Source organism: Colias philodice, chromosome 28 (assembly GCF_061535455.1).
Source record: "Colias philodice isolate Cphi_HAF_F1 chromosome 28, ilColPhil1 Martin Lab GWU primary, whole genome shotgun sequence".
Taxonomy (NCBI): domain Eukaryota; kingdom Metazoa; phylum Arthropoda; class Insecta; order Lepidoptera; family Pieridae; genus Colias; species Colias philodice.
The window spans coordinates 5,926,996-5,939,701 of record NC_143113.1 but is presented as its reverse complement, the minus strand read 5'-3'; the positions used below and the strand labels follow the sequence as shown (position 1 = coordinate 5,939,701).

Here is a 12,706-nt window from a genome sequence, read left to right as displayed (position 1 = left end):
TCACTTCAGTTCAAACACTCAATGAGCTCACTTCGCATTAGTGTGTAATACGATTGTCACGGACGTTGACCTTATATTGAGTTCGTGTTGGATTTCCGAACGTACCAGTGCTAGCCCAACGAAAATGGCGGATTGTATAGTGTCGAAGTAGCACTGCGTCGCTTGATATCTGTTTCACGAAAATATCGTGTTTTTATGTGAAAATGTGATAATTATGAATTAAAACCTGTAGTGAAGTGTTTTGTATGTGTGTTTCAAGATGAGCCGGACAGAGATGTGCCGTTTTGGTGTCGGAAACTGGATTTTTTTACTGGCCTGTATCAATTTGTTTACCCATACCCAAGGTGAGCTCCTTTCTTATAAATAAAGCCCTTATTATATTGATCGCTGTGCATTTACCTTAAATTACGATAAGTAACACTGTAAGGAGCAGAAAAACGTTGATCTTAGCGGCACCGAGAGATATTTACAAATATATTATATTAATACCTACTATAATATAATAAGCGCACTGTAAAATTATTATCTTTACATTCGATATTTGAAATAGCATATCGGATTAAACAAACAAATTTGACACAATTTACGACTTGTAATTTATATATTGTATAATAAATTTTAGGAAAGGCATAAATAGCTTTTTCTATGTTGTTACGGGCGGGAGCTAAAACCACTGTTTTTGGTAGTAAAACTGAGTTAATTACGGATTTTATTTATTGCATAGTTTACGTTAAGCTTTTCCTATAGGAATGTATTTTTAATTTTGGAACACTGTGTTTCTTGTAGGAAATTCTGGTGTTTGAAAAATGCTCGTAGCGTATTGTGAATATTAATTATTATATTATTATTACGCGGATTTTTCGATGGTTTATTTATTTTTCTTTATCAATATTTTGTTTCTTTTTCAGAAGGTTTTGGACTAATATAATGCAACAATAGATTTGTAAGAAAATAACATAATTGTTTTAATTTATGTGAGTGAACAAATCGTAATAGGTATTAGGTATTTATTTGTAGCGATTATCAGTATTACACGTACAAGTTTTCTGTTCCCGTTTTATTTATAATTAAACCAGTTTTTAATCGTAGATGTTAAAATAAACTGACGAATGAATGAGAAAAGGAATTAAGTATTCTATATATAAAATAATGTTTGTCTGTATGTCCTTCATAGAATCGTAAACTATGCATTTATTCATGTGATGATCTTCAGCAATTGTGTTGTACATGCACCAAGTACCAACATTACTGATTTACTGAGTTGGTACGCCCGCGCCGTACGACCAATCTTCGACAGGGTAACTTAGGCGAAGTCGGGACGCATAGCTAGTCTTAAATTAATTACATACCTTCCTACCTAGTAACCTATAGCAACGAAATTTATAAAATTAATTTGGTTTTCTATGTTACCTACATCAAATTACCTAGGTTTTCAGCCACGTTCGTTCGTTCTACCTATTCTGAAATGTTACACGTTGTTATTTAAAAATAAATTACGAATAATATTTTCCAATAAAAAAATCAGGTTAATAAAATACTGCGGAAGTACACATATCAAGTTTTTTACCCGCAAAAAACTTAAAGGCTGTGGAACATGATATATTGTAGAGGTTTCTTTACCAGAAAAAACCTTATTCTTGGAAGCCGGGAAAATTATTAAAATTACTTGTCGTAATATTTTAGAAGCCTTGTGGGAATATCGGTTTGTTATTTTGCCAATAATTTATTTCATAGGTACGACATCAAATGAGGTCGCCGGTAAAAATTACATAAACAAATGATTACATTATTTCTATTATTTTTGCAGCTAGTGGCTATTGGGATATTAAATAATTAATTTCATACAAGAAGGTACCTATCTAAAAATGTTACTATCAATACTATGGTGCATTTATCCACTTAATGAAGACGAAAATTCGATTCCCACGAATATATAAATATGTATTAAATATGTAAATTGTAAATTTTAAACCATTTTTACGTAGTTGTAAAATGGAATCTACACGCAGACCACCGCGGTAAAAGTACTAAATGCTGTCACATAAAAATACGTTAAAACAAACATATCTTTGCACTCGTTAAAACAACTCTAAAGATAATAGAGGAATAAAACGTCAACGGGAATGCAGAAACAAAAGTGCATTATGTGTGGGAGTGGGGACTAGATACATCTATACGGGTATAGTCGCACGGTTGTTAGTTGTGAAGATACGCGCGGATAGAAAGATACGTTGGATATAAGCACAGATTACTCAGTAATAGAAATATTTGCCACTATGTGAAAAAATCTTAATAATCGAATACAGAGACAAAAATTGCAATAGTGGCAAACGGGACTCGCCGTTAGCAAACGTATTACTACACGTGTAACGGTGTAACGTGATATAGAAAATGTCATTTAGCATATTAAGACAATAACTCTATAATTAATTTATATATTATACTTTAATGATAGAAATTTGCTATTTAAATTAAATGAAAACAATTTTATATAAGACAGAACTTGGTATGAATGTGGAACAGTGGAATAACTGACATTTTCAAAAATATCCTGATTGCAATTGTAAATATATACATAACTAGCTTCCGCCCACGACTTTGTACGTGCATCCCCGTTTTTCCCCGTTCCCGCAAGAATTTCGGGAAATCCTTTCTTAGCGGATGCCTACGTCCTAACATCTACCTGCATGCCAAATTTCAGCCCGATATGTCCAGTGGTTTGGGCTGTGCGTTGATAGATCACTATATCAGTCACCTTTGAGTTTTATATATATAGATTTGGGTACAAAATATAAGTCAAGCCTTTCATATTTAAAAATAATCTAATGACACCTCTCAAGTTAAAATTCATGAAGCCGTTTCCGCTACAGAGCCTGCGAAAGAAATATACATACATACATACATGTATGGGGAAATAAATCTGTACGTATACAGATTTACGCTCGTAGTTAGTTAAATGCCTCGCATCCTTTTGGTATGGCTTCGTGCGGAAATTATAAAAAGTATTTGAAATCTCGAGGGACGAAAGAGCATTTTTTTAGCATTCTAATGTACTACGTAGGTACGATACATGGGTATGATTATTTCATGGCATAAGTTTTGTTGTAAAACATGCTACGTAAGTTGCTTTAAAATTTAATACTAATGACGTAACTGTTTTACTAAGGGCCGTTCCCAATATCGTATCTATCTTCGGTTTGACCCTACTAAAGATAGAAAATGCTATCTATCTTTTGTTTTGGCGTCCCAATAAGCTTACTAGCGATAAGCTAACCTATCTCTGATCGCTATCTATCGTCTGGAGGACTAACTGCTACTAGCGGTATATTTTTCTCTTTGAATTTATCTATTTGAGCGTCCCAATAACGTTTTGACAGCTGTCAGCCAGTAATGGCCGTTTCCAATATCGTATCTATCTTACGATAGATAGAACCTTACTAGCTATCGGAGATAGCTGTCTATCTACAACCGTAGTTTGAATATTGGGAACGGCCATTAGATGCTATTTAGAAATTGTTAGTAACAATGAAGATTTAGTCAATGTTTTCAATACACGCATTCATATAGACAACATGAAATAAACTAATTGAATCTGTTAATTAAATTAAATGATAAAGATAGGTCTGTATTATGGCAATAATATTATAAGTATTAAAACATGATATTTATTCATAACCGAGATATAGCCTTGTAAGGTTCTAGGTTATTACGCTGACTAAGTGCGGTTTCAGTTATGTCACGTGTGTAGTTTTAGCTTTGATGATGTAATACGTTTATTTAGTTCTACGGTCTACTTATAGGTAATAATATGTTAAACTGCTGAATTTATTCGAATGAATTGATAAAGCTGTTATGGAACTGCATCTTATAGTTTAGATTTTGAAATGAATCTTCTTCTATTTGTCTCTTGTCTGTACAAAACCTTTCATTTTGTCGTAAAATAATTTAAATAGAGCATTCTATACTATGTATATAGACTTCGTCGCATTTCTAGCTGACGCTTTTCGCAAGTTGCATGAATTATGAACAAAAACACTTGTTTAAAGCTCATGTATTATTCTGGCACATAAGCTATATCTTTGCCAAGTAACATCAAAATCCGTTGAGTTGTTTTTTCTCGAAAGAGTAACAAACACATACCTATATCCTCCTCCTCATTTGTAATATTGTAGTAGACTAGCTTTCCGCCCGCGGCTTCGCCCACGTTTTCAAAGAAAAACCCGCATAGTTCCCGTTCCCATGGGATTTCCGGAATAAAAATTGTGATTATTCAATTTGTAATCCGTTCCGTAGTATTTGCGTGAAAGAGTAACAAACACGACGTGTATGTAACGTCCATCCTCACAAACTTTTGCATTTAAAATATTAGTAGAATAGTATAAGTGAATTAGGGCGGATGTATACAGTCCCTATAGTACGTGGGCAAGTGAACTTTAGAAAGCTTGTCAGATAAGCTTCGACTATTGCGAGCTTTGACGTAACACCCGGTTTTACTCGTGTTTTATACGGGAGCGGAATTTTGGGAAATGGTGGTTTTTTATAATTGTAGCAAAAAGATTTATATAACTATTTTAGTAATATAATATAGGTTGACGTTTATTTAACGTTGAAGTTTATATTGTAAAGATAAAATTTGTACAGTTTTAAGAGCTTAGAGCGCTTAATTCAAGAAATTGTTGTTGTCATCGATCCTTGATAAGTGTACAACGTTTTGATTACATCTGTTCGTTTAAAGATAGTCAAAAATAGTCAAAATCTAGTTAAAAAAAGGAATTGGTTACATACTAATTACTAACATACAAACACTTAGCGCATACAGGTGACAAATACAAAAATAAAATCATGTTAATAGTATAAGTCAAATGACGTAACGTTGGAATTAGTTAACTTGGTCATCGCAAAAAGACAAGATGATACGATTTTTATATTGAAACTAGCGGTCCGCCCCGGCTTCGCCCGTGGTACATATTTACGTTTTCTCTACATAAAAACCATCCTCGTACTTCAAGGAATATAATAAAAAAAGAATTATCGAAATCGGTTCAGCCGTTCTCGAGTTATGCGCTTACCAACACATTTTGCGATTCATTTTTATATTATAGAGAATAGTAATGTAATCCTGTCCATAGGATTTGTATTATTAGCACTAAGGTTGAATAGTGACATCGCGTGCATGAGTTATAAGTACCTACTGAATGATAAATAAGTATAGTTATCGACTTGGATTTCCCGCAAGTATTTACGTTTGAACGGTCTGTCTGTGTGTCTATATTTTTGTGTGAAACTAGTTATCTACACGCGGGTTTGCTTGTGTTGTATGTTGTGATCATCATTTTGGATATTTATTATTACACTAGCTGTGCCCCGCGTATTTATCCGCATTGCTCTGCTCTAATTGGTCTTAGCGTGATGATTAGTATATAGGTAGCCTATATGTCGACCAGACCTGTTAGTAATATTCGAAATTTGAACTAAAACCATGCAGTACTTTTTGAGTTTAGCCCGGACATGCATACAGACAAACAAAATTTTTTTTGAGTGTTACGTAACTAATTCAAAAATACAGCTATAAATTAAGATTATGAATTTTAATTTAGCTGTAGGTATAAACAATACAAAAGTCGTATTATATTTACAAAACATATACTCATATATGAAAACGTATTTATTCCTACAATATTGTAATTACCCTACAAAGTTGGCAACTTTGTTATAACAGCCGTCTCTCTCGCACCCACGCGTTCGAGCGAGATGGAATGCATAAGCTTTTTATGGCAGGCTTAGCTTTTACTCTGATTACTTGATTGAATTTCAATGTACAACTTAGTTTTATAAGTTATAGCACAGACTAATAATAATATACTAGGTTATAGAGACTTATTGTATGCTAGGTTTCCGCACGTGGCTTTGCCCGCACTTATTGTGTTGTCAAAGTATTTTAAAAAGGAAATTATCGACATACTAGCGAGTTAGGGAGGTAAATATTATTAAAGGACTGTTGGAAATTCTCTTCTTAAGGTGATGAAGGTAGAATAGTTCAGATAAAAAATATACTCAAAGATATTAACATCCTTTATGTTTCTATACTAATATGCTTTATATTCGTTTAGAATGAACTCATTCAAAATTGTAAAATAAATTGATTGGAACCTACTAACATAACTCAACAAATTTTCGTACACATAAAATATCAGCTAAAATTTATATACTGTCACTTATCCCTTCAAATTGAAAAAAAAAACCGTTAAAATATAACAGAAAATGCTCAACTTATATTCCACGTCACGTAACGTCGCAGGGGACGGTATGTCTCATAAAAGAAAACAGGAATGTGGTATGATTGATATATTATATAGATATGATTCTGCCCTTATGGGATACGAAACTGGGATAATAATAATAGCAGATTGCCCCGGGTTCACCCGGGTTTTCAAAAATGTGGCTGTCATCTAATATATATATTATTACGGCGAAAGTTTGTAAGGATGTATGTATGTATGTATGGTTTTCACGCATAAACTACTGGAGCGATTTTGATGAAATTTGGCACAGATAACCTTTAGACCCTGAGAAAGAACATAGGCTACCTTTTATTGCGAAATATGTACCACGGGCGAAGCCGGGGCGGACTGCTAGTAAATCATAAGATGGATCTAATTTAAAGTTTTACCAAGAATGCTGTGAATGATTCATAATAGTTAGCTGTGCAAAAGCAAGTGTTTCACCTCATCTGTTGTTCTGATGTATAACCTATATTCCTGTAAAGTTTCATCCAAATCCGTCCAGTAATTTTTACGTAAAAGAGTAACAAACATACATTACATCCATCCGCACAAACTTTCGCATTTTTAATATTAGTAGGATTTAGCTATTAAAGGATACGTCATTAAAAAGTATAGTTCTTCTTCTTCTTCTTCTTCTCTTAAATAATGGCTCCACAAAAGTATAGTTAAAGTTATTAAGTTCTTGTTGACAACCCTAATTCATCCTAGACAACATAAAACACGGAATAAGGGAAACGACACTTTAAAAAGCTAGTTTTGAACGCAACTTGCGATTGTACAGTAATGAGTGCTTGGTTTTTGGGGCATAAGGCCCTTTGTGTGTGACCCACCTTCGGGTGTTATCGAACCTGTAATGAAAAACTAGCTAGGGTTGTCACTTGGAGTTTTTAGAAAATAAAATAAGTTTAAAATTTAAAAATTTATAAAAGTTAATTTAACATAGTAGGTCCGGTTTCATCAAGAAACAATCAAAGTTAAATTTGCCTATTTACTGACCTACCTTCACCTTGCAAGATAAAAAAATGCGATTATTGTTCGAAAAAGCTACTCGACGAATGTTACCAAGCTAAAATATTACGTCCACAATTACGTCTTTGGGCAATAAACTCTACTTCTTGATTTATATCTTAAACATTACTATCTAAGTGATTAAATAATATTCTAAGACATTCTAATTGTACATTTTAATAATTAATAACACAAAGCAGACGCACCCTCGCAGAAAAACATCAAAGTATGTTTAATCCCTTAAAGCGTGTATGTTCCATTGGGTTTCTTACGAATATCTGCTGTAGTGATGTGCTTCGTATTATCTAATCGATATTTTTAAGTTAGTAATTGGGAAAAAAGTTGTAGATTACGTTAAAATTGGAATCAAGTTGTAGTTTTGATCCGCCATGTACCTATACTATTTGTAAGAATTAAACCAAAACCAATAAAATATTTAAAAGTTGAATATAAATCTTAATTAATTAAGAGCTCTAGGTGTTAAAATACATGCAAATTATGACAAAACGGATACATTCGTGCTCTAGTTTTACTGCCGTAGAAACCTAAATACATGGAAAGTTTTTTTCAGATTCCAGTATTGACGTTTTTTCTTGATAAAAATAAAATTTTCAATCATTCAAGTGCTAGTAAAGTTAAATTATAAAATACCATTTTCAAACGTCGATAAAACGAATCGTAACAGCACATCCCTAGTGCACGTTTCCGTTTATCCCCCGACATATTCAATTAGCAAAATCTCGAGTTACCCTCCGTAATTATAAATTCACAATTCATTTTTAACCGGTAATTGGCCGGTGAACGTTTATCTTGACCTATTATTTTGATAATAATTTGTACTAGTAATAAATCTATATAATACTAGCGGTCCGCCCCGGCTTCGCCCGTGGTACATGTTTACGTTTTCTCTACATAAGAACCATCCTCGTACTTCAAGGAATATAATAAAAAAAGAATTATCGAAATCGGTTCAGCCGTTCTCGAGTTATTCGCTTACCAACACATTTTGCGATTCATTTTTATATATAAGAAGAAGAACTAGCGGTCCGCCCCGGCTTCGCCCGTGGTACATGTTTACGTTTTCTCTACATAAGAACCATCCTCGTACTTCAAGGAATATAATAAAAAAAGAATTATCGAAATCGGTTCAGTCGTTCTCGAGTTATGCGCTTACCAACACATTTTGCGATTCATTTTTATATATAAGAGAAGATTATACAGGTGAAGTTTTTGTTGGTAGAACTCAATTTTACATTTGACATAGAAGCTAAACTGCTCGTAGCGTATACAGCTTATTACCTGGATAAACAGACTATATAACATGCTTACAATTTTACTATGTACTTACAGATAATAAATAAAATTCGAATATGAAAAAAAAAAACAATAGATCTGATTCAACTAAACAATGTCTTCAGCTTTGTCTATACTAATATTAACATAACTACTAACATAGATACATATAATTAATAATTATAGTGTCTAGAATGAGTATTTATATTGTATAGGTTATAAATTATAATACTTATAGCACAGATAATAGCCGCTTGCCCCTATTTGATTAGTTTCAATAGATTTTTTATACATGTTTTTGTACTCCTATAATAATATTGAACGTGTATAATTATGTTTAAATGCCTGGAAGTTTCGAGAAGCGTGGAAATAAGCGGAAATTTAGTATTTGTATTGGCAACCCCGTCACGTTGACGCAACGTGCAGGGTTGGAATGATTTCGGTTTAACCGACTGTGCAAAAGAGGTTATGGTTTTATATGCTTTAATATAATCGAAAGAGATACATAGCGTATTTATTGGAGTATTTTTATATTGTATTCGAATAGATGTAAATTGTGAAGATGTAGTTTTCTGGCGTAAGAAACGTTGGATCGATTTGGAATTATCTACATAATATATTTATTTATTGAGTAAGTTTTTATATGTATCTAGAGGTTTTTTTACTGAATTTAAACTGGAATGGCCTCTTTGTAAAATATAAAAACATTTTCTCGAGCCCATTTAAAAAAGAGTTGCACTCTAAAAATGTTTTCGGTAGGCAGTTCACTTTCGTTGTAAATTTACAATAGTTTTTAAGTAAATTGGATGAAATTCGCTTCAATTTAGAATTCATTTTGGTGTTAACCAACTCACGTTGCAAATGGCGGCTTGTTTTGAGGAAAATTTCGACAGTTTCACCCTCTTGTAGGCTTTTAGGGAGTTAATGGGTTTCTTTTCTGTTTTCATAGTGTTTGGGGATTTATCAATGTAATTTTTTGTGTCGATTGAAAGGAATGGAGTGATGAAATGGTTTTTATTGAATATTTTCATTGGTTCAGAGGTAGATATCGATAAGTACTATTTGTATTTACTGTGACTTATTTGAAAATGTTTGTGAAAGTAGGTAGGTACTTTATTATGTGTATGGTAATATAAAAAAATTTGGAAAATCCAAAAGTGCACGCCTCATAATTTTTTTTTAATAAATATTTATTAATTATTATTTTTGTTTATTTAATAACAATTAAACCACATCGAATCAGACCCTGAAAAATGAAAGGGTTCTATTCCTGAGCATACTCAAGCGTAAGAGAAAAAAAAAGACTCGATTAGTAAAGTATTTCGGTCGCTATCGTGTTAACAAGAAAAAGGATCCGCACATACAGACACACGGACGTCCAAGACAGAACTTTTTTAAACTGTTTTTTAACTAGTTTAAATAACAAAAATGACATCAAAAATATCATGAACGTTAAAAATAGTGTTTTTTCTTAATATGTGTGTGTATGTATTATCTTACAAGTGCAATGTATGATACATAAAGACATTTTAAGTTTGAAAAATCAGATGTTTTGCGCGAAGTGACAGTAGTACCCACCTCAACGCTTCGCTTATGAGGCGTGCAATAAATCAAGATAACTGTCTATTACAAATGTTATGAAATTAAGTTCCGATTTTTCAATGCTTGGATAAAACTTATCCGTCCAATAAAGTATTACACGATAATATTAAAATGTCACGTAAACTGTCAAATACGCGCAATTAGAATACGTTTTTTAAATGATAGTTTTATACATTATTCGACGAATAAGTTTTATCCAAGCATTGAAAAATCGGCCCTAAGTTATTCATGATAGCCATATCTGTCTCTTTTTTCATATTCTGCTACTCGTTTCTTTTTTAATTTATACCATTTAATTGGACTTACCTCAACATAATATAACCAAGGAGATCATCAATTTACCTCAGTGGACTTTTCGTCAATTGCAAGCAACCCTAAGTAGGTAGGAAACGGTTCCCTCCCTAACTTAAATACTTGATGTATTTTTATGGGGCTGCAGACATCATTTACGGTGGAACTTTTTCTATCTGCAGTGTACTAACTATATAAAAATCTAAACAGTGTAAAATCTACACTATTTATAGTCATTTTTAAACAGAAAACCTTTGTATTTATTGTTTTTAATGTCCAGATAAAGAATCCAGAGAAAATTTTCAGCCAAAAGTAGGTACCTCCCTATATTGACGAATTTCTTTTCATAGCATCACAGTTATTTGCTAATTTTATACTACTGTCTCAGATATTTTAATTAATTCATAGATTTTTACGCTGGTAAGATTATAATCTCACGTTTTATTAAGCACTTGTAAAACACTGCATAACTATAACTTTTTATGCTCTTTTATTTATTCTTACTTTTTTCAAGAGAGAATCATACACACACACATAGCTAGAGTAACGCTAGAGTGGACTCTATTGTCGTTAAAATGATACAGTTTTGACAATAGATTTCCGATGTCGTAAAGCGAGTTATTTCCTGATGCTAATCGGGCTTTGCGGTCAAAGGTAATAATATATACCTATATGTCATTTCTACTTATATTTATGATGTTGCATTAGTTTCATTTTCACATAACCTTTGATGTAGAGCGGAGGTTAAGGCGTTCGTTAAGGTTGATTCGTTTAAATAAATAAAATTTAGGGTTTCGAGCGTGTGAATACTTGGTTATTAAAAAAAATTATGCACATCACACATTACATTGCTCCAATCAATGATGGGAAATGCCTGAAAGCGTAATTCCGTTTATTAACCGACTTCAAAAAAAGAAGAGATTTTTCTTTGCCTTGGTGATAAAAATTTAGAAATTATACTAAAAAATATAATAACAGACCGAGATATTGAATTTAAAACTTATGAATATTCATAAAATCGCTATCGCTCATAACTTGTATCATACACAATTTACGTTCAAGAATTGATGCAGCCATCGCAAATTAATAGTTATTTACAAGGTTGTAGAACTCAATTTAACTTGCATCAACGCTATCTTGGTTACAAAGGATCAATCTTTAATATAAATGGTAATATTTAATGAAATTAGTATACAAACGGAGACTGTGGATTTGCTCGTATTTTAAGGTATTGTTTACTTTATTGTTTTATTTTGATGGAAGATGGGAGTAAAAGAAAATAAATTGATTGTTTGTGGGTGGCCTCAGTTTTTCTTAATAAAGTTATTTTAAACCGACTTCAAAAAAAGGAGGAGGTTTACAATTCGGCCGGTATATTTTTTCTTTATTTTATTTATTTGTATTGCATATTAAAATTTATGAATATCAAGCCAAACATCAGAAAGAAAACAAAACTTCACTAACTAATTTTTTACACCTGTAAAAATCGAACCCACTTTTGGCACATTAGTCACTTATCACTACACCATCGAATTTAAAAAAAGTGCAAAGTGCAATGATTCAGAAAATTTCTCAAAAATATTAAAAGATACAGCTATATTGTGTCACTTAGCGTCACTTAGCATTACTTAGCATACACCGTTAGCATAGTGCTCAAGTTGAAGAGCTTTTGTTAAGTTTTTTGTTTTATAATACAAGCCGTTGTAGCTGGCTTTGTCTGGTTGTGTTCATTTAAATTTCGTAGTAGTTTTTTTGTGAAAAAACGTTTAACTATAAAATGAGTTTTCGTATTTTTTGTATGTAGGTATCATATTCGATAGGCGGACTAAATAGACAACTAAAATTATTGCTACAAGTTTAACTACAGAATCTGTATGTTTGCCTGTGTACATACTACATATAGGTAGAAACGGTTGAACCTATTAAGGGGGCGCATAAAGCAAAATAACCAATCTTCTATTAGATGATACGTGTAATATGCAAGACCAAATCTAAAAAATAAAATATATATCAAACTAGATGATATGTTCAACGATTCTGTTTAATCAAAAACATAAAATATTAAAATTTACTCGATAAAAAAAAAATCACCAAGTCACCACTTTTATCGTGACAAAATCAAACGTTTATCTCGAGAAAAAAAGAGCGCCAAAAGTGGTTTATCGCAGATAAAACCAAAACTAAAAGTAATTACTCAAAATGCTCTGACAAATATCTTGCAAATGTTT

General features: G+C 32.2%; 1 protein-coding gene across 1 annotated transcript in view; it reads left to right on the top strand.

The window, feature by feature from the left end:
* Window positions 1-39: 39 nt before the first annotated feature.
* Window positions 40-12,706, top strand: part of fra (neogenin protein frazzled) — a 92,887-nt gene continuing 80,220 nt past the window's right edge. The window contains exon 1 of the mRNA XM_089712401.1: window positions 40-344. Within this exon, the coding sequence (XP_089568527.1) occupies window positions 260-344 (85 nt within the window). The 5' untranslated portion in view covers window positions 40-259. The remainder of the gene's footprint in view (window positions 345-12,706) is intronic.